At 42.4% G+C, this 23,493-nt stretch overlaps 1 protein-coding gene across 3 annotated transcripts; it reads right to left on the bottom strand.

Annotated features, from left to right (window-relative positions):
- Nucleotides 1-3,982: 3,982 nt before the first annotated feature.
- Nucleotides 3,983-23,493, bottom strand: LOC112216371 (phosphatidylinositol 5-phosphate 4-kinase type-2 gamma). Of its 3 annotated transcripts, XM_024376335.2 has the most exons (12): nt 22,901-23,492; nt 22,655-22,810; nt 22,444-22,541; nt 15,150-15,246; nt 14,455-14,604; nt 13,332-13,478; nt 12,335-12,373; nt 12,090-12,203; nt 11,600-11,873; nt 6,408-6,511; nt 6,164-6,215; nt 3,983-5,857 (listed from the first exon to the last, which is right to left on the bottom strand). In XM_024376335.2, the coding sequence occupies exons 2-12, from the start codon at nt 22,802-22,804 to the stop codon at nt 5,733-5,735; spliced, it is 1,350 nt and encodes a 449-aa protein (XP_024232103.1). In that variant the 5' UTR covers nt 22,805-22,810; nt 22,901-23,492; the 3' UTR covers nt 3,983-5,732. The 3 variants fall into 3 exon arrangements, with proteins under 3 accessions (XP_024232103.1, XP_024232096.1, XP_024232112.1); XM_024376328.2 differs by having other exon boundaries at nt 22,655-23,493; XM_024376344.2 differs by having other exon boundaries at nt 5,728-6,215; nt 22,655-23,486.

Raw genomic sequence — 23,493 nt, 5'->3', positions numbered from 1 at the left:
GTGGTGTGGTTTTCATATAAGCCCTTTTGGGTTTCCAACCTCACCTGCACACCATTTTAACCAGTTTATCTGTACGGTTTTGTCTTTCACTTGTTTTCTTTGGTGCAAATAAATTAAAACAGTGCTTGTTAGAAAGTAACAAAGTTAGTTCTCATCCCATATCTCTCTCAGGTCACAGATGTTTATCTTGGATTTGTTTCAATCTCTTTCTTAGAAAAGAGCGCCTCACCTTTTCAAACCCCTGTGTACCTCGGTGTTTACTCAGCAATTCCCTTTGTTCCCCGTACCAACTTATTTTGTTGATCTTCCTTATTGCAACAGGAAAACATGTCAGCAGATTTATGATATACAAGGCAAGGACAATAAAAACTGTGACCTCTGACCCTAGTCCTGCTGTTCTGAGGAGAATGTTAAAGGAACTACCCCCTCTAAAAGGATGTTACACTGAAGGACTAAAAACCATGAAGGCGTTTGTTTTTGTGTGCTTTGACAGACATCACACAATGTACATGTAATGGAAAGTGTTTGAGACAGATGACCTTAGTTCAAGCCCAGTCGAGAGGCAAGTTGAGCGAAAAAGCAAATCTGCTAAGGAAGCACTGGGACGCTGGTTACATGCACACACAAATACACAATGAAATCATTCTAGGAAGCTTGAGAGGGGAGGGGTATCTGGGGAAAGGACATGGTGAGTCAGTTTGACTCTGGCCAAGCAAGCTTTTATGGCTCAATGTGTGTATTCTATCCATTTAGTGGTGCCTCCCCATTCAACACTATGCGTGGGTGGTTAATGCTTTGGGTAGGAAATGTCTGTCCATCCTTATTATCCCTGTAGTAAATCAGACTGTTACACTGTTAATCAGATTGCACTGTGATTGCCTGCCATGTGGGATTTGGTGGTTTACTGGAAGGCATTAACATGTTAATGACATCCCTAGATGTTCAAGACCATTATTTTCCTCCAAAACAAAATATTTTCCAGTGTTACCTAGTGTTTATTTTTCAGTATAATATTTCTATTGTTGACTCCAGAGTTAAATCAACTTTGTAAATATGAAATTAACACTCAGTGGTGTAAAATAACCCCAGTGTTGGTGTTAATAACCAGTGTTGAGTGTGAGAGTGTCAGTTTCTCTGTGGAGAGTATAACGTTCCCATCAAAACCACATCCACCATTATCAGCATGCTCTACTGCAGGTGGAAATGTTAAGGATTGTTCTTATATTTGTGTTTTTGAATGCACATTGATTGATTAATCTTACACTACAAAGATAACCTATTTTTCTAAACTAATCCAATCAGATAGATTTAATGCAGGTGATTAAACATGAGAAGTCAGTATAAAATGAATTGTTTTGTATTCTTGACTTTAGAACGTTCCTGTGAATAAACATTTGACTGTGGTAGACTGGGCCTCCGTCTGTTTTCATTTCTATCAGTATCTTACAAATCCTGATATAGCAGACTGAGTAATTACAATTGAATTGGGTTATGTACCTGGAGAACATAATTCTCTTATCACAACCGCAGACCACGTTACCACCTAGGACCTCCACATCCGGCTTCTACACCTGCAGGATTGTCTGAAACCAGTCACTCGGACAGCTGATGAAACTGAGTAGTATTTCTTTCTCTAATAAAGCCCTTTAGTGAGTAAAAAAAATATAATTCTGATTGGCTGGGCCTGGCTCCCCAGTGGGTGGGCCTATGCCCTCCAGGCCCACCCATGGCTGCACCCCTGCCCAGTCATGTGAAAGATAGATTAGGACCGAATGAATTAATTTCAATTGATCGATTTCCTTACATGAACTGTAACTCAGTAAAATATTTTAAATTGTTGCATTTACATTTTTGTTCAGTATACATGACTTTGCAAGCCAGCATAATGTGGCTTGTAAGCCTGATGTGGGCTGTAAACCTGATGTGGGCTGTAAGCCTGATGTGGGCTGTAAACCTGATGTGGGCTGTAAACCTGATGTGGGCTGTAAACCAGAATATTCCTAACGCCACTGTGTTACATGCTGACCAAACCGGCCACGTTACGGGCGCGAGCGTTGCAAAATAAATATACACCGTAGGAGGCTGCTGAAAGAAGAACGGCTCATAATATTGGTTGGAACGGAGGAAATGGAATCAAAACACCTGATGTATTTGATACCATTCCACTCTAGTCTTTACCATGAGCCCATTCTCCCCAATTAAGGTGCCACCAACCTCCTGTGATTTACACATATTCAATAATTTCATCCAAACTGCTAGCGGGCATCTGCGTAGCCAGGTGCTAAAATAGAACTTGGTTATATGAGCCCGTTCTATTTTAGACGTTTGACTCGCTGTAAGTACTACCTCTCTTATATACTCATTCATTTTTACGAGGATATACCCATGTGGATGATTGAAAGATGTACAAGGTCAACACTCCAGTCCCGTTGGTAGCGGTAAATGCACCTTAAATTTGGTTGCCAACCACCATATAAAATCCAAAGATGAAGAAGAGATTAACCAAAGAAAACAAACTAGGTTTCCCTTTTTATCTGTGGATTAATTGTCAAAGTAGAGAACACACAATTTTCTATGACTCAAAATTACAAAGCACCATATGCATTTTAGGTAAAAAAAAAAAAAAAAAAAAAAACACCCAGTGTTTCTCCCAGGACAAATTAGCTAGCAACAGCAAGATAGCTAAATGGCCATGAATGTTAATTTACCACTGACAAGTATGGACCCGTGTAGGCACGGGCCCAGTGTTAAATTGAACACTGTCAGTGTTGATTTAACACTGGAGAATTTGCTAGGTCTATGCTTTAAATTACATTACTAATAAAATATGATAAGAACTTTGAGAATACTGTGACTCACCTTACTGTAGGCCTATTAGGATATCTGGATTTATGGGAGAGACAGAACTCCCCAAAAATTTAACACAGATAATTTAGTAGATATCAACTCAAACATAGATTTAAAGAAACATTTAATGTCATTTGTACAAATTATATTAGCGAGTGGTTCCTAATCCGTGACCAGATCTTTTTTCGATGGCTCCGTATCCGTGAGTGTGCATTAAAAAAATGTAAGGAAGGAATTTTGAAATGCTTTATACTTTAACTTTTGATACTTATGTATATTTACTTTTGATATATAAGTATATTTAAAACCAAATACTATTAGGCTTTTACTCAAGTAATATTTTTACTGGGTGACTTTCACCTGAGTCATTTTCTATTAAAAATGTATCTTGACTTTTACCCAAGTTTGACAATTGGGTACTTTTTCCACCACTGCCTGTTTGAGATTACCATGAATTGTTTGAAGTTTAACGTTTGATTCGTTACGTTAAATAATTCAGTAATGTCTCGAAGAAATGATGGTAATCATCTGTTTTTATCACCAGAAAGAAACTGCTAGCCATTGGTTTCTAACAGCTGAGAACGGCTAGCTAACTGGCAAGCACAAAAACACTTTGGGAAACACAAAAACTTTGGGAACACAGACCCCTAGAAATCGTCTTGTGGCGAAAGTAAGAACTGCCGAAAATGCACAGCAAAGTGGAGAAAAATGAAAGTTTTTAAAAAAGTTGTATTTATAGTGGAATACTAACACAAAATAAACATGACACCGTTTGTAAACGATAACACTGGAAGTGAATGCTGGAATTAGACAATTAACTATGCAAATTTGCAAAAATTGTGCGCATTAAGGAGATAGATGCCCGGCTCAAATAGAAGCATGTTCTAATAAAAGGCAGTTGTGTTCAGTGATTTAAGAAAATAAACACCCCAGCTATTAATGGAAGTTTAATGGTTTCTCATACAATTATATTTTGTTTTAGTCAATGACAATATATGTTGCAATGTAAATGTAACAGTATAACTTTAAACCGTCCCCTCGCCCATACCCGGGCTCGAACCAGGGACCCTCTGCACACTTCAACAACAGTCACCCACGAAGCATCGTTACCCATCGCTCCATAAAAGCCGCGGCCCTTGCAGAGCAAGGGGAACCACTACTTCAAGGTCTCAGAGCAAGTGACGTCACCGGTTGAAACACTATTTAGCGCGCACCACCAACTAAGCTAGCGTTTCACATCCGTTACATAAATACCTGCGTCATTGCATGCTAGTGCATCAATGCTTTGCTTTTTTGCATAGGAAACATCAAGCTTGTGAAGGAGGGATACACAATTATGATAGCTAGTGACTGAGGATGAAAAACCTGCTGACCAGGAGATGTCCTTGTATACCTATATTTACATCAAATGCACTTGATTTCTCATCAGTACTGTGTGAATTACAAGCCCATTCAATCTAATTTGGGGCATCTATAATAATTTGTAATTGTTTATACTCCATAGGGGTGTACTTCAAATCATTTGTCTTCATGAATGGTTTCATGTGTGCTTGAAACCATGCTTGGTTGCATACCCCATCTTAAAATGTAAGAAGGCATTTGATATCACAAAGCAGTCTGTATTTCCATTTGTCCTGGATTGTCATTTCTTATTTAGTTAGCCCCACCTCACCCAAGAAATACAAATCCGTTGACAGAGAAAATACATAGATGTGTCTAACAGATCCATAAGTGTTCTCCAAAATGTCAATATACGTAAATCACGTGCAATAGTAATAGTTTACACCAGTGCAGCAAGTTAGTGGACTCTATTAAGTACTGTTGAAATCAAATTGATCTGTGGGGATACATTGACACCTACTAGCGGTCGTATGGTTAATTTCTCCCTAACTATAATTTCACTGTTTGTTTTGATTGGGTAGGTCCCTGAAAACGGTCTCTTCTTTGTTGTGCAATAACTACAAGCCAAATGTCAGAGAAATTGTGGACTAAATATGCAATATATTGAGAAATATTTCTTATTGTTATCCGATACCTGTGTATGTGCAGGAATGTTTGCGTCCCATAGGTTGCAATTTGGTTGTAATGTTGACACATCACCAGAGACGATCTACCATCTTGGACAACACTGGTCCTACCATGCATGCAAAGCTAGTTAACTGGTATACCTTCTTAGCTAACTTAGCTAGCTCATCAAACAGTATTTTATGTGCACGATGGCACTTAGAGCCTTGACTCTCATATGGACCTTACTGCCACTACCGGTCGTCTAGCTAGCCACGTAGCCACCAGGGTTGCATCGGTTTCCAATGGACTTGAATACAGCTTGCTAGCTAACACTAGCATCACTAGCATGCTAACGTTAGCTAGTTAATGACGATAAACCTTCGTCATGGGTCCGCAAATCAAGCAAATGGTACTGAACTCATGACAAAAATCATTGACATTGTAGTGGTTTTGTTTTTTCTTAGTGACATTGCGAATACCATATTTTTGCAATTTAATAACTAGCCATGTATCTAATCTGGGTTCGGCATGAGAAAATGAATGAGACATACTGCGAGAATTTGCGCACTCACGGATACGGAGCCTCAGAAATAAAAGATCCGCTCACGGATTAGGAGCCACTCCCAATATATTAAGATACATCAGTGATTTCAAAAGACTTAAAAGGCATTTCTCCACCTTGTTTTGATTTAAGGAAATCTAGGCAAAGAAGGACATCGATCAGTCTTTCTAAAATACCAGTCCAGTGTGTGTGTCCATAAATTAATAGCCATCGCTATGGTCACTCCTTCCTTTTGTGCTTCCATCCAGTCAGAATCAGCTGGAAGAGCATGCCACAAAGACAATGCTCTCTCTCTTCCCATCGTCACCGAAGCCATTCAAACGCACTCTGTTGTCAGACTTCCACAGCGAATAGAACTCTGCCAGGTCTCCAAAATTCCAGTCAACCAGAACTCGAGGCATGTGACGATGTAGTTTCTCTCGTGTTCCACAGGTGGCAAAGCTAGTACCAAGAGTCTTTTTTTAACTTCAATTAAATAAATAGCTTTAAAAAACGGTATATTTCTTAGTTAATATACTGTATATTTGCTCTGTAGTTATCTATATACAAAATCATCTACTTGAATTGATTCATGAAATCAAAAAGCAGTGTCGTTAAATATTAGAATCAAATACAGTGTCTGTTAGATAATGAATTGTAACAACAAGGTACTAAAATGGGGAGTTTTTTTCGTATTGAGTCGGCCATGGTACTGTAGATGTAGCTGTTTTCTGGTAAGCTAGGCAAAGATCTTAGCAATGAACTCACGGAACCTCTTTGCGTACTGCTCAGGGTGAACGGTGGAGATTTCTGCTCCAGACTAGGAATCACAAAAACACAACATGTCAAATACAGATATTGATAAATCAACAACTAACTTTTCAGATAGAAAACATCTTGAAAAACAATTGAAAAATGTGGGTATTTCCTACCCCCTAAAAGTTTCCAAAGTACAGTTCAGAATTTATACTCAACTCGATTGCAAGCATGCACGCATCCGTGTGTCACTCACCCCATGTTTGACGGTCTTGGCAGCATGAGCGGCTTTCTTCTTGGTGTCATAGTGAGTCAGGACGTCAATCAGACCCATGAAGTACACCTCCCTCTGGGGTGCACCTACAGCAGCAAGACAAGGCTATCACACAGTGGATAGACCATCACTCCCCCACTGACTGCGAGGTATACATGTACTGTATTGTATACGGCTTAATATAGTATGAGACCAATCCTAACTGTATTTGGATGCATATGATACAAATATCACACAAATCTCTCATTGACACATTGATGCAGTATCAAGTAAGTAAGTCATGGGTATCTCAGGTTAGGATTGTGCCCACAAGTTCATTATTCCTCATCATCACTGTGTCTAAAGGATAATCAACAGGAGTCTATGCGTTCTAAATAATGAACGACGTAGAAGGATCTGCATAGAGCCACAAGTTAGCTAGCAGCATACCACCCTGAATCCTACTGCTGGCTTGCTTCTGAAGCTAAGCAGGGTTAGTCCTGGTCAGTCCCTGGATGGGAAACCAGCTGCTGCTGGAAGTGGTGTTAGGGGGCCAGTAGGAGGCACTCTTTCCTCTGGTCAAAAAAATGCCCCTTGGCAGTGACTGCCCTGTGTAGGGTGATGTCTTTCAGATGGGATGTTAAATGGGTGTCCTGACTCTCTGAGGTCATTAAAGAACCCATGGCACTTACTGTAAGAGTAGGGGTGTTAACCCCAGTGTCCTGGCTAAATTCCCAAGCTGTCCATCATGGTCACCTAATCATCCCCAGCTTACAATTGTCTCATTCATCCCCCTACTCTCCCCTGTAACTATTCCCCAGGTCGTTGCTGTAAATGAGAACGTGTTCTCAGTCAACTTACCTGGTAAAATAAAAAAGTTGATTATACCATGGCTATAATATAACACATTTGCCGGGCAATTCCTACAATGCGGTGGCATTTGGACCTCAAATTTAGGAAGAAAGAATACAAAAATATCAGAAAAACATATTGGTCAAGCTCAGGCGGTGAACATTTGAACAGGATTTTAACTTCTCTATCAAACATATTTAGCCTAACAGGGTGGACATTTATGAGTGGGACATACAGACTAACAACATGAAAAATAGATACAACTAAATGTTTCTAGTTATCTAGCTTTGCACCATAGTTTTCCCACCAAAGAAATTATGACACTTCTTGAATGTGGTGCCATTGTAGGAAAAGGTCGTTTTCTCAGACACAAGAGGCATGTGGCAGGGTCTACAGTCAATCACGGACTACAGGAAGAAATCCAGCCCAGTCACGGACCAGGATGTCTTGCTCCCAGGCAGACTAAATAACTTTTTTGCCCGCTTTGAGGACAATACAGTGCCACTGACACGGCCTGCAACGAAAACATGCGGTCTCTCCTTCACTGCAGCCGAGGTGAGTAAGACATTTAAACGTGTTAACCCTCGCAAGGCTGCAGGCCCAGACAGCATCCCCAGCCACGCCCTCAGAGCATGCGCAGACCAGCTGGCCGGTGTGTTTACGGACATATTCAATCAATCCCTATACCAGTCTGCTGTTCCCACATGCTTCAAGAGGGCCACCATTGTTCCTGTTCCCAAGAAAGCTAAGGTAACTGAGCTAAACGACTACCGCCCCGTAGCACTCACTTCCGTCATCATGAAGTGCTTTGAGAGACTAGTCAAGGACCATATCACCTCCACCCTACCTGACACCCTAGACCCACTCCAATTTGCTCACCGCCCAAATAGGTCCACAGACGATGCAATCTCAACCACACTGCACACTGCCCTAACCCATCTGGACAAGAGGAATTCCTATGTGAGAATGCAGTTCATCGACTACAGCTCGGCATTCAACACCATAGTACCCTCCAAGCTCGTCATCAAGCTCGAGACCCTGGGTCTCGACCCCGCCCTGTGCAACTGGGTACTGGACTTCCTGACGGGCCGCCCCCAGGTGGTGAGGGTAGGCAACAACATCTCCTCCCCGCTGATCCTCAACACTGGGGCCCCACAAGGGTGCGTTCTGAGCCCTCTCCTGTACTCCCTGTTCACCCACGACTGCGTGTCCACGCACGCCTCCAACTCAATCATCAAGTTTGCGGACGACATAACAGTGGTAGGCTTGATTACCAACAATGACGAGACGGCCTACAGGGAGGAGGTGAGGGCCCTCGGAGTGTAGTGTCAGGAAAATAACCTCACACTCAACGTCAACAAAACTAAGGAGATGATTGTGGACTTCAGGAAAGAGCAGAGGGAACACCCCCCTATCCACATCGATGGAACAGTAGTGGAGAGGGTAGTAAGTTTTAAGTTCCTCGGCATACACATCACAGACAAACTGAATTGGTCCACTCACACAGACAGCATCGTGAAGAAGGCGCAGCAGCGCCTCTTCAACCTCAGGAGGCTGAAGAAATTTGGCTTGTCACCAAAAGCACTCACAAACTTCTACAGATGCACAATCGAGAGCATCCTGGCGGGCTGTATCACCGCCTGGTACGGCAACTGCTCCGCCCTCAACCGTAAGGCTCTCCAAAGGGTAGTGAGGTCTGCACAACGCATCACCGGGGGCAAACTACCTGCCCTCCAGGACACCTACACCACCCGATGTTACAGGAAGGCCATAAAGATCATCAAGGACATCAACCACCCGAGCCACTGCCTGTTCACCCCGCTATCATCCAGAAGGCGAGGTCAGTACAGGTGCATCAAAGCTGGGACCGAGAGACTGAATAACAGCTTCTATCTCAAGGCCATCAGACTGTTAAACAGCCACCACTAACATTGAGTGGCTGCTGCCAACACACTGACACTGACTCAACTCCAGCCACTTTAATAATGGGAATTGATGGAAAATGATGTAAATATATCACTAGCCACTTTAAACAATGCTACCTTATATAATGTTACTTACCCTACATTATTCATCTCATATGCATACGTATATACTGTACGACTGCATCCTTATGTAATACATGTATCACTAGCCACTTTAACTATGCCACTTTGTTTACATACTCATCTCATATGTATATACTGTACTCGATACCATCTACTGTATCTTGCCTATGCTGCTCTGTACCATCACTCATTCATATATCCTTATGTACATATTCTTTATCCCCTTACACTGTGTATAAGACAGTAGTTTTGGAATTGTTAGTTAGATTACTTGTTGGTTATCACTGCATTGTCGGAACTAGAAGCACAAGCATTTCGCTACACTCGCATTAACATCTGCTAACCATGTGTATGTGACAAATAAAATTTGATTTGAAAATTACAACAAACTTACAGGGTGATAAGTGATATCAGAGAGATACAGAAAATCTGAAATAAAATAATAAATACAATAATCATAAAAAACACTAATGACGAAAAAGACTAACTAGGACTATAAAATAATGAAGAAAGATTTGAAACATTTTATTTTATGGCTTATATTTCTTGTAGAAGTAAATAACATCTGGAGACATGGCAAAAATGCCTACATTCACTGACAAAAAGTGTTTAAAATGCAGAAAATTCCCTTTCAGGATCCATATTTTGGTGTTAAGGTAAAGAACACCTGATCTTATATTTAAAGCCTTTTGGCATCCAAATTTGACCCTGCCGCTAGAAATGTGAAGTAGCTAGCAAGTTTACTAGATAGCGACAGTAGTTAGTAACCAAACAGACTTGCTAGTTTAGCTAACCGAATTATCACTCCTAGTTTGCTATTATTAAAATCTAAATCAACAAGGCCAGTAATGTTTTCAATTTGATTTTTGCTTTCAAAAGCACCTCAAACATTGAACATAAGAATGAACTAGTGTCACTGAATTCTACCATGCAAATATACTGTGTGTTATTTAAGTGCTAATGCCCGAGAAGCCAGTGTTTTTAGGATATATTGGCACAGGTTTTGTTAGGCCCGAGACAAAATCGGCAATATATCCTCCAAACACCAGCTTCGAGGGCATTATCACTTTTATACAACGGATTCCCAACATATTCAAATAATGATTGACATATTTTCATTAAAAACGTTATATTGATTAATTTATTCATACTCTTTCATCCTTCCACAAGATATAGTCCCAACACAAATCTAGGGTTGCTACCCAAGCCAGCTGGTCATTTGTTCTATCAGTTCGGTTTCCAGAGACGCGACCCAGTCGTTCAGTCTTTTTGTTCTCCATCTACGGACGCGACCCAGTCGTTCGTTCTAAATGTTCTATTGCCATACTGGCTGGCAACGTTCTTATCCCATGCTTGCTAGCCAACTTACAGTCACGTCAAACAGTGCAGCCAGAATAACAACAACAGCTGCATTTGCATTTGTTTAAGCTGTTTTCTAGTGACATCTATTTAGATACATCCATAAGAATGAGCAAATGAGGTATGTTTTCACCTGGCATAGAACATGTGCTCTCTAACACAGTTAACACAATCACTTCAAACTGAAGCAGGAAAGTCTGCAAACTTTGTTTCTTTTTACCTTTTTTCAATTGACATCTTTGTATACATCCATAAAAATGATGCCAGCTGATTCATTATTTCAACTGGCTGAGAAACGGTGCCTGCCTGTCTGTATCTTCCCGACACGTTCATTACTATGGGATGGCTAGAGATCGAATTTGATTACTGAAACAATGTTGCAAATGTCAGAGAGACAGACAGCAAGGTTTATACAAATGTCCACTGTTGAAAACTAAATGTTAGTCTAAAAGAAATGTGAGATAATGTCTAGATACGTTTTAAAGTGATGATCAAGTTTAGAAATGGTCTGGCTTGGCTGATGAGACAATGGATTGCGCAGTCAGATGGAACAGAATAAATAGGCATTTAATGTCATAGATGTAGCCGGTGGTAACTCATGGTATAGACACCGGCTAGAATGAGGTTAACCAATCAGCATTAGAACCACTATTTGTATAAAAGGAAATAATGCCCTTCAAGCGAATCAGAATCAACTATTCAACAATGCCATGGTTTATATCAATGTATCCAATAGTTAGATCATCAATGACCATACAAAACATTAAAAAATCCTCTTTGAATCATTGTTCTGATCAGCTACAAAATTCACTTGTTGGGGCTCAGAACTAAATAGAACGTAATTTGTCATCCTAGCAATATGCCTAAAAATCAGCCATCTTGGTCAGGAAAACTTTAATTCTAGAAGTTAATTATAGGATCTCTATGGGGACTCACCCACAGCACTCTGAATGGCGTAGACGTCTACATAAGGGTCAAACTCCCCAGGCCCCAGGGGTTTAAAGGAGTTCATGTAGCCAGCGATGCCCTCAGGGGAGGTGCCATAGGAGCCCACAGCAGGAGCAGGAGTCAGGCTGTTCTCCTCCTCCTCCTCGTCCTCCGAATCATAATCATCATACGACTCCTCCTCCATCTCCTCCTCCTCCACCCGGCCCACATCGTGGATCCCCAGCAGCAGGCTGTAGTCCATGATCCTCAGATGCACCAGGAACTGGAGAGAGAAAAAGAGCGAGAGAGAAAGGGTGACAGACACACACAGAAGAAAAGACAAACATAGTACAGTTAGCCAATTACAACAGTCACATTTGTCTGTTCATCTTTCCTCCCTCTCAACCCACACTGTGGCATCCCTCTCAGCCAGCTACTCTGCACTGATGCATATTGTACTGCTGTGCAAATGATGCTGTGCCATGTCTTGGACACTCACCTCCACATCTCTATTGAGCTTGTCCATGATCCTCTCCTTCTCCTCCTCACTCACATAAACCTTCTGCATGTTATTCCTGAAGTCCACATCTTTGTACGTGGGCAACTCTTTCTCCTGAAAACACAACGAGAAAGAGGGGAGAGGGAGCAAGTCAATAAGAGAACCAATTTGGATCTACATGTTGATCAATTTCAAAATATCCCACAACTCCCTTTTGAAAATAAATCCATTTGCTATGATCTTACCTTTTCCTTTAAACTCGCTTCACGGGACACCAGAGACCCCTGATAAAAGAACACATTCTGTTTACAAACCTGCCTGTTACCAATTATCCTGCCGAGGGCGCTGTAGGACTATTTTCCAGCTTGTGTTACTTGTTTATGTCTGGCTGACACCGCAGAGACTGGCTCGCTGCAATTATTAGTGGCTATTTACTTGTTTCCTATTTACTATCTATTTGATACTTGTTACTGTGTTATAACCTTCACCATCTACTGGTCGATTACAGTCATTGTTGTGCCTTACTTTGTAATAGCCTACTATATCTATTATCATATACAGTTATTAGCTATGGTTGCTATTGCTCATCACTGCAATGTATTATCATATACAGTCCTTCATATTGAGCTATTCCAGTTCTATGCCATTACAGTGTTGAAGCTCATTCATACCCATTTGTAACTCTGCTATAGTCATTGTAGCCTATATGTTTATATTCATTATTCCCTTTCTGTACCTTTCAGAACCAACCCCATGTACCTATGTTCTAGTGTGTGTAAATGAAGTTACCCTGTGTGTGTGTGTGTAACTTTGTGAGGCTGCCTTATTCTCTAACCAGGGGCGGAGAGCCGGGTTGCTTTCTTTCACTGCAAGTAATTACATCTATGGTGGAACTAAGCAAAACTACTGTGGACAGAATGGGTAACGACACCAGTATACCATCTAGTGGTCCGTCTGTGTGAGAGCACAATCTCAATATAAGCACATTATTGTAATTAGACTAACTTTATCCTGAGCCCAAACCAGTAACATACCTCATATCCACAACATGGAACATCATAGAACTGATGATGAGTGACCGGAATATATGGGCTAAATGTTGTTACATAATTTGAAAAAACCCAAATGTGGTTGCACTCAAAATATCCTAATCATGATGTATTGAAAAAGTGTATAGGACTTTCTTTATGACTACTGCTGATGCAAAAAGCTATTTTATAAAATAATGTGATTGATTGATACCTTAAGGTCGTACTTCCTGTGAACGTTGAGCCTGTGGCTGAACATGTTCCTCATAACGATGAGGTAGGTGTCCTCACTCTCCACGGTCACCCGGTACATGGCCAGAAACTGAGGCAGCAGCGTGCTGCCGTGACACGTCACTATGTGCTGGCAGAGAGGGAGAAGCAGGGACGATGTGGGTGAGGTGATCAAGAGCTTAATAAAGTATGCAGTTATTTTATTTAAGTGTGATGCTGCATCTGTATTTGAGATTGCTTCTCAACTCCAGTACAGGACGTGCAGAGCATTGTTCCAGGACTACCTTGCCTGATGACTCCTTGCTTTCCCCAGTCCAGCTGGCCGTGCTGCTGCTCCAGTTTCAACTGTTCTGCCTGCGGCTTTGGAACCCTGACCTGTTCACCGGACGTGCTACCTGTCCCAGACCTGCTGTTTTCAACTCTCTAGAGACAGCAGGAGCGGTAGAGATACTCTGAATGATCAGCTATGAAAAGCCAACTGACATTTACTCCTGAGGTGCTGACCTGTTGCACCCTTGACAACTACTGTGATTATTATTATTTCACCATGCTGGCCATCTATGAACATTTGAACATCTTGGTCATGTTGTTATAATCTCCACCCGGCACAGCCAGAAGAGGACTGGCCACCCCTCATAGCCTGGTTCCTCTCTAGGTTTCTTCCTAGGTTCTGGCTTGCTGTTTGGGGTTTTAGGCTGGGTTTCTGCACAACACTTTTGAGATATCAGCTGATGTAAGAAGGGCTTAATCAATAAATTCAATGATTGAAATAATCACTAATTGAATCAGCTGCATAGCATGTTAGCAGACACGCATAGAATTCAAGTCCTTGTGCTAATGCTAGTTAGCATTGGCTCGCAAAACTACATCCAACTTTCTTCTTACTGGACACAAAGACATAAAAATGGTATCCACGAGTTCATCTGACCGGGGGAGTAGATAAAGGGCCTCATTGCCGAAATATCACTTTTAATGCTGAGTTGGAACAAAAGCTTAAAACACCCATCTCCAGAGTCTCCAGGACCAGCTTTGCACTCTCACTGTTGCACAGTTGTGTACTAAAAGGAATAGGTTGCCAGATGGGAATAGGGTGTCAGTGTTGTTACCTGGTGATATTCAGATAGGATGTTGTGCATGTCCTCCACTTCCTCACTGGAGATCTGTTTGAGTTTCAGGGTGCGATCATATGATGTCAGCAGCAGCCCCACTCCGTGACCATCCCCGTCCTTCACCGGAGGGCTGCGTGCCAGAGAAGCCTTGGTATCAGAGGGGATATGGAGTTAAGAGAAGTGCAACAGCCACCAATAATATCTTCCTTTGGTTTTGTTATGGAAAACATTTTAAATCTCGGTACATAAAGGGTATGGTTAACCACAAAATCTAACTTTGACAGATGTTTTCATGACTGAAACATAAATGAATGTGGAGTTTGTTTTTCTAACACAGCATCAAAACAGATGGTAGATGCATCTCTTAGAAGAAAATTGGGATATGACTGATTAAACGGACATCGGACCAGTAAAATTCCATCACCTTTGAATGGCAACTCTCCCCCAAAATCACACGAGTCCCTATTAATGCCACATAACCTGTGACAATGAAAATCGACAGACACCACTATGTGAGAACATGCAGTGAACACACAGGCCTTACCTACCAACCAATCCATGCAAATATTATGCCAACCTCATGCAAATTATTTAAAACTGCCCCATTCAATCCTACCCCCTTTCTAGTAGGCCATCAAAGCCACAGAGCTTATAAAGACTCACCATGTTGGCCTGTGTGTGGGTATTCATACCTGATAATCCAGATCCTCGATTCCAAAGCGCTCTCGGAGATTGCGGAACACCTGTGGACAATACTCTTTGAACTTGAAATGTCCTGGAAGATTCTCTCTGTAGAGAAACAAATAAGAGATCAAAAGTGTAAATATTGATGTTTATTACAGCTTTATATTATTTTGGGGGATTTCCGATCATACAAGTAGAACGAATGGGGATGCCTCTTCTACTCATTCTAATTCTAAGGGTTTTATAAGGTTAGGCCTATATGAATTCAACATTCACAAACATAAGGACTATAATTCTACATCTTGTAGACAAACATGAGAAACACCAGAACCAGACTTCAACTTAATGACCTGATGCACTACACCTATTAACCACGAGGACATGGATATCATTTGGCCTCTATTCTGCATGTTGTTTTGCATCTCCCTCTTTCCCTCTCCTCTCCCTACTTGAGGCAGGAATTTCACACTTCATTGTTCAGAAACGGGACAACACGCTTCTAATCATTCTCCCAAGTGCTTTCAGCTGTGTACTACAACTTAGGGAGGAAAGCAGAGAAGAGAACAGACTGTAAATACAAGGATCGGAATGTGCAACTTGTACAACTGAGCTCAATAACTGATTAATATTATGAATAGTGTATTGAAGAATAATCTGAGGACAAGCTCAAATCAATTATATTGTTGCAACCACCACCGTGTAATAACCATTTTGGATGAGTAGGATTTGCAGTCCACGGGCTACTGTAAAAATAGCATTGCAATAATAATTGGATTAATAATAGAGGACGGCATTTCTGAGGACATCTGATTGATATTACGATATCTGAACCACTGTGCCTATCATTCCAAAATGATTTCAAAGGACTTTCTCATTCTTGTGCAAATGAAAAAGAATCCAAACAAAGTAAAGTGGGAGCAATCCTTCACCAGGGCCTGAATTCCTGACCAGATTAAAGGATTGGAAAACTCTACCAAATCTCATTGAGGTTTAAACAGTTTACAGTCTCTGCCTAAGAAACATGCAGGACCCCACTGTACAATAACAACACAAAATGAAACATCAGAGCAGCCAATCTCTGGCCTTTGACAAATACAAGAATACACTTTATTTTTATTAGACTCATCTCTGTCACTTCTGTGTGTGTGTCTCTCACACACACACACACACTCTGTGTCCGATTCCTTTCACATTCCTTTCAGTGGACATGTCATCGTGAGTCTAATTGCGCTGTCTACTTAGCCATTGAGCGTCATGGTGTTTGTGTGAGCTGAGCTGCACCGAGAGATTAAACAATCTCTGCTCTGGTCCACACACAGAACATTTCTTTCTCTTTTAGAATAGTATGAGCACTTTACTGTAAATCCTCCTTCTTAAAAACCTGCAAGACTCCAAAGCTCTCAATAATGCTTTAGGTAGCAGTGTTTCCCACAAACACTCCCTCTCACATCTCTGCACAGAATGCAGCTTCATAGGTAGTGCTCGCCTTTGACATTCAGATAAACATAGGTTTGTCTATCTTCTAATATGCAATTATTGCGAGAACAGAAAATTGGTTTGTGGCAAAGATCAGGGCCGGTTCCAGGCATAAGCAACATAAACAATCTCTTAGGTCCACGTTGCGGCCGGGGGCCCTCGACCAATTTTTTTTTAAACATGTTTTTTTTTTTTAGGAACTCAGTCGGGGTCTCATCTTACTAAGAATAGTAGAATAAACCGTGAATAGAATAGTAGAATAGTAGAATAAACCGAATAAACCGAAATTCCAAAATTTGGTTGTGCGTCACTAGTTTCTCTCTTGTTATGTCAGTCACTGGCTGTCACTCAATTAGCCATGTCAGCAAACAATGTTTAGACTGGTAGTTATCTACATTTGTAGTAAATATGACCGAAAACCGACTGAACAAGCAGCACACGTGCTCCAGGGGGCTCCCATTGATTTTGTTCATCATTTTCACTCAGATATCATAATAACATGGCACAAGACTCTACAAAATTTGTAGAATTGCAGGAAATTAGCTTTAAAAATGCAAAAATGTATCCCACATCATGGCAAAATTGGTATATTTGCAGGAAATTAGCAGTAACTGCAATTGTATGCTCTCTGCCCCTTGGCAAAATGTGTATAATTGGGTAAAAACTTGAGGTCCAATGCTTCTGTTTTTTATTTATTTTTAATCTCACTATCAAATAATTTCAGGGTAACTATTAAGTACCTTACTGTGATTCTTTTTACCATTTTAATTTAAAACATTGAAAAAAGCTTAGTAAAAGTCATTGAGAGCATCCTGATTGTTGCATCACTGCCTGGTATGGCAACTGCTCGGCCTCTGACCCGCAAGACTCTAGAGGGTAGTGCGTACAGCCCAATACATCACCGGAGCCAAGCTTCCTCCCATCCAGGACCTCTATACCAGGCGGTGTCAGGGGAAGGTCCTAAAAATTGTCAAAGACTCCAGCCACCCTAATCATAGACTGTTTTCTCTGCTAACGCACGGAAAGCGGTACCAGAGCGCCAAGTCATTGTCCAAGAGGCTTCTAAACAGCTTCTACCCCTAAGCCATAAGACTCCTGAACATCTAATCAAATGGCTACACATACTTTACCACCACAGACAGCTGCTGGCACTAAGACCACACTCAGTCAGCTGTATAAGGAAATAAACCAACAGGAAACCACTCACCCAGAGGGAGCATCCTAGTGGCCGGAGACATAATGCAGGGAAACTTAAATCAGTTCTACCAAATTTCTATCAACATGTTAAATGTGCAACCAGAATAAAAAAATCTAGATCACCTGTACTCCACACACAGAGATGCGTACAAAGCTCTCCCTCGCCCTCCTTTTGGTAAATCCGACCACAATTCTATCCTCCTGATTCCTGCTTACAAGCAAACATTAAAGCAGGAAGCACCAGTAACTCGGTCTATAAAAAAAAAGTGGTCAGATGAAGCAGACGCAGGACTGTTTTGCTATCACAGACTGGAACATGTTCTGGGATTCTTCCAAATCAAATCAAATTTTATTTGTCACATACACATGGTTAGCAGATGTTAATGCGAGTGTAGCGAAATGCTTGTGCTTCTAGTTCCGACAATGCAGTAATAACGAACAAGTAATCTAACTAACAATTCCAAAAAAAACTACTGTCTTATACACAGTGTAAGGGGATAAAGAATATGAATATAATACATAAGGATATATGAATGAGTGATGGTACAGAGCAGCATAGGCAAGATACAGTAGATGATATCGAGTACAGTATATACATATGAGATGAGTATGTAAACCAAGTGGCATAGTTAAAGTGGCTAGTGATACATGTATTACATAAGGATGCAGTCGATGATATAGAGTACAGTATCTACGTATGCATATGAGATGAATAATGTAGGGTAAGTAACATTATATAAGGTAGCATTGTTTAAAGTGGCTAGTGATATATTTACATCATTTCCCATCAATTCCCATGATTAAAGTGGCTGGAGTAGAGTCAGTGTCATTGACAGTGTGTTGGCAGTAGCCACTCAATGTTAGTGGTGGCTGTTTAACAGTCTGATGGCCTTGAGATAGAAGCTGTTTTTCAGTCTCTCGGTCCCAGCTTTGATGCACCTGTACTGACCTCGCCTTCTGGATGACAGCGGGGTGAACAGGCAGTGGCTCGGGTGGTTGATGTCCTTGATGATCTTTATGGCCTTCCTGTAGCATCGGGTGGTGTAGGTGTCCTGGAGGGCAGGTAGTTTGCCCCCGGTGATGCGTTGTGCAGACCTCACTACCCTCTGGAGAGCCTTACGGTTGAGGGCGGTGCAGTTGCCATACCAGGCGGTGATACAGCCCGCCAGGATGCTCTCGATTGTGCATCTGTAGAAGTTTGTGAGTGCTTTTGGTGACAAGCCAAATTTCTTCAGCCTCCTGAGGTTGAAGAGGCGCTGCTGCGCCTTCCTCACGATGCTGTCTGTGTGAGTGGACCAATTCAGTTTGTCTGTGATGTGTATGCCGAGGAACTTAAAACTTGCTACCCTCTCCACTACTGTTCCATCGATGTGGATGGGGGGGGTGTTCCCTCTGCTGTTTCCTGAAGTCCACAATCATCTCCTTAGTTTTGTTGACGTTGAGTGTGAGGTTATTTTCCTGACACCACACTCCGAGGGCCCTCACCTCCTCCCTGTAGGCCGTCTCGTCGTTGTTGGTAATCAAGCCTACCACTGTTGTGTCGTCCGCAAACTTGATGATTGAGTTGGAGGCGTGCGTGGCCACGCAGTCGTGGGTGAACAGGGAGTACAGGAGAGGGCTCAGAACGCACCCTTGTGGGGCCCCAGTGTTGAGGATCAGCGGGGAGGAGATGTTGTTGCCTACCCTCACCACCTGGGGGCGGCCCGTCAGGAAGTCCAGTACCCAGTTGCACAGGGCGGGGTCGAGACCCAGGGTCTCGAGCTTGATGACGAGCTTGGAGGGTACTATGGTGTTGAATGCCGAGCTGTAGTCGATGAACAGCATTCTCACATAGGTATTCCTCTTGTCCAGATGGGTTAGGGCAGTGTGCAGTGTGGTTGAGATTGCATCGTCTGTGGACCTATTTGGGCGGTAAGCAAATTGGAGTGGATCTAGGGTGTCAGGTAGGGTGGAGGTGATATGGTCCTTGACTAGTCTCTCAAAGCACTTCATGATGACGGATGTGAGTGCTACGGGGCGGTAGTCGTTTAGCTCAGTTACCTTAGCTTTCTTGGGAACAGGAACAATGGTGGCCCTCTTGAAGCATGTGGGAACAGCAGACTGGTATAGGGATTGATTGAATATGTCCGTAAACACACCGGCCAGCTGGTCTGCGCATGCTCTGAGGGCGCGGCTGGGGATGCCGTCTGGGCCTGCAGCCTTGCGAGGGTTAACACGTTTAAATGTCTTACTCACCTCGGCTGCAGTGAAGGAGAGACCGCATGTTTTCGTTGCAGGCCGTGTCAGTGGCACTGTATTGTCCTCAAAGCGGGCAAAAAAGTTATTTAGTCTGCCTGGGAGCAAGACATCCTGGTCCGTGACTGGGCTGGGTTTCTTCCTGTAGTCCGTGATTGACTGTAGACCCTGCCACATGCCTCTTGTGTCTGAGCCGTTGAATTGAGATTCTACACCAAGGGACTTGACGCTCTTCTTCCGATGGCATTGAGGAGTACACAACATCAGACCTTTAAACAGGTTACACAAGGCCAGAAGGATTACCAGGTCGTGTACTCCAGGCATGTGCTGACCAACTGACATTTTTTCTTTTCTTTGTGTGTGAATTTTTACCCCTTTTTTCTCCCCAATTTCGTGGTATACAATTGTTAGTAGCTACTATCTTGTCTCATTGCTGCAACTCCCGTACGGGCTCGGGAGAGACGAAGGTTGAAAGTCATGCGTCCTCCGATACACAACCCAACCAAACCGCACTGCTTCTTAACACAGCGCTCATCCAACCCGGAAGCCAGCCGCACCAATGTGTCGGATGCCAGCCGCACCAATAGCATTCTCACATAAGTGTTCCTTTTGTCCAGGTGGGAAAGGGCAGTGTTGAGCGCAATAGAGATTGCATCATCTGTGGATCTGTTTGGGCGGTATGCAAATGGGAGTGGGTCTAGGGTTTCTGGGATAATGGTGTTGATGTGAGCCATGACCAACCTTTCAAAGCACTTCATGGCTACGGACGTGAGTGCTTTGGGTCTGTAGTCATTTAGGCAGGTTGCCTTTGTGTTCTTGTGCACAGGGACTATGGTGGTCTGCCTGACTATGGTGGTCTGCTGATCCTCAACACTGGAGCTCCACAGAGGTGCGTGCTCAGTCCCCTCCTGTACTCCCTGTTCACCCACGACTACATAGCCAGGCACGACTCCAACACCATCATTAAGTTTGCAGATGACACAACAGTGGTAGGCCTGATCAACGACAACGACGAGACAGCCTATAAGGAGGAGGTCAGAGACCTGGCCAGGTGGTGCCAGAATAACAACCTATCCCTCAACGTAACTAAGACTAAGGAGATGATTGTGGACTACAGGAAAAGGAGGACCGAGCATGCCCCCATTCTCATCGATGGGGCTGTAGTGGAGCAGGTTGAGAGCGTCAAGTCCCTTGGTGTCCACATCAACAACAAACTAGAATGGTCCAAACACAACAAGACAGTTGTGAAGAAAGGCACAACATAGCCTATTCCCCCTCAGGAAATTAAAAAGATTTGGCATGGGTCCCGAGATCCTCAAAAGGTTCTACAGTTGCAACATCGAGAGCATGGTCGCATCACTGCCTGGTACTGCAATTGCTCGGCCTCCGACCGCAAGACACTACAGAGGGTAGTGCGTACGGCCCAGTACATCACTGGGGCTAAGCTGCCTGGCATCCAGGACCTCTACACCAGGCGGTGTCAGAGGACGGCCCTAAATATTGTGAAAGATCCCAGCCACCCCAGTCATAGACTGTACTCTCTACTACTGCATGGCAAACGGTACCGGAGTGCCAAGTCTAGGACAAAAAGGCTTCTCAACAGTTTCTACCCCCAAGCCATAAGACTCCTGAACAGGTAATCAAATGGCTAGCCCCACTATTGTTATTTACTGCTGCTCTTTATTTGTTATTCTCATCTCTTACTTTTTGGGGGTATTTTCTTAAAACTGCATTGTTGGTTTAGGGCTTGTAAGTAAGCATTTCACTGTAATTTCACTACACCTGTTGTGTTTGGCGCATGTGACAAATACAATTTGATTTGATTTGAATTTCTCAAGCAAGAATTTTGCTAGGACTGTCTGGGAGTGGTCTGCATGGGGAGGGGAAAACTGAAAATTAGCTATTGTTGTCAGAGAGGTTTGGAACTCTTATTGGTCTATTAACTAATTTACCGCATGGTGCTGTCATAATGGAAGGCCAATAATCCATCCCACCAAAACAGGCTGACATTTCAGCTGGTCTTTTCAAACAGCTGTTACACTAATAGGCCATTATCATCATGTTCTCAGTTACACAGTATTATTCCAACCTCAGTGTGTAAAATAACATTTTTGATTGAGGTAGGCCTTTAAAACAACACCATTCACTCTACGCCCCATGGAAAAATGTGTACAATTCAAGGAAATGAGCTTTAAAACTAAAAGGGCCACCAAATCTTGCTTAGGGCCCCCGAAAGGCTAGAGCCTGCCCTGGCAGAGATTGTGTGACAAATTTGGAACAATTGAGTCAAGAAGGGGATTTATAAATCAGATGACATGATTAACTCTCCACTTGAGCAAGGATCAATATATCTATTTTTTACAGAGTTGTATGGAGTCTAGTAAAGTAGCCTACTTGTTGAAGAGATGGTTGTTGACTTTGATCTTGGTATTGGCTTTGAAGTCATCAGGAAGCAGCATGACGGGGACAGGCACCTGGACCAGGTCATTAATCTGCAGATAGTGGATACGTTACACTGTTAGAACACACACAATAATAATAATAATAATAATAATAATAAATAATAATAACAACATCAACAAAAACATTGATTTAATCGACGTACCGAGTGATTGACTCCCCACATAAGGACGCTTAGAATAGGGTCACTGGCTCGAAACACCTCCACTTTCTGCTGTACAAAATGTTTCTTCTTTGTCTTCGTTTTGGGAGCCAGGATACTCAAAGGGCTCGAACTGGCACCCGGAGAAGCCATTGCGCGCTTAAAGTACAATAAACAATAGTCTGAGTTGGCTGCAATGAAGAGCAGCGGACAAAAAAAAAGTTGTTGATTTTGTTTACATGAATTCACCTTTGGTTTGGTGTTGTTATTCGGTCCCAAGTTTGTTACGCTGCCACGACAAACTCCTTCAATGACTCCCTGGTTTTATTATTTTCTTTTGCCTTCTTACGTGTCTCTGTTGCCCCAATAGTCGCCGAAAAACAAACTCAGATCACATTATTAAAGACACTCGCCATCATCTAGCATCACCTACCCAGTGCCCAGTTGACAGGTGCGCAACGATTTCAGCGCTCGCACACTCCGCCCACAAATGCAGCAACATCAAATCTAATTTTATTCGTCACATGCCTCGTAAACAACAGGTGTGGACTAACAGTGAAAAGTTTGTTTTACGGGAACTTCCCAACCATGCAGAGAGAAGGAAACTAGAGAATGTAAAACAAGCAATAATACATGTAATAATAGATACACCATGAGTAACAATAACTTGGATACAAGGGGTAGCCGTACCGAGTTGATGTTTCAAAACAAATTATTGCAAAAAGTTTCACTACAGATAGTCAAGGTAGCCATTTGACTAATAACTATTTAGCAGTCTTATTGCTTGGGGGTTGAAGCTGTTCAGGGTCCTGTTAGTTCCATACTTGGTGCAGTCTATGACT

Source organism: Oncorhynchus tshawytscha, linkage group LG02 (genome assembly GCF_018296145.1).
Source record: "Oncorhynchus tshawytscha isolate Ot180627B linkage group LG02, Otsh_v2.0, whole genome shotgun sequence".
In the NCBI taxonomy this organism is placed as follows: Eukaryota; Metazoa; Chordata; class Actinopteri; order Salmoniformes; family Salmonidae; genus Oncorhynchus; species Oncorhynchus tshawytscha.
Note: the sequence above shows the minus strand (reverse complement) of the source record. Positions and strands in the feature narration are given on the sequence as shown.

Excerpts from the sequence above, each read along its gene's own strand:
- LOC112216371 (XM_024376328.2), bottom strand. The coding sequence starts at position 22,804 with ATGGCTTCTCCGGGTGCCAGTTCGAGCCCTTTGAGTATCCTGGCTCCC. Across the intron at positions 22,542-22,654 it reads TGTGGGGAGTCAATCACTCG|ATTAATGACCTGGTCCAGGT; the intron begins GTACGTCGATTA and ends CACTATCTGCAG. Across the intron at positions 12,374-13,331 it reads ACAGGAAGTACGACCTTAAG|GGGTCTCTGGTGTCCCGTGA; the intron begins GTATCAATCAAT and ends TTCTTTTATCAG.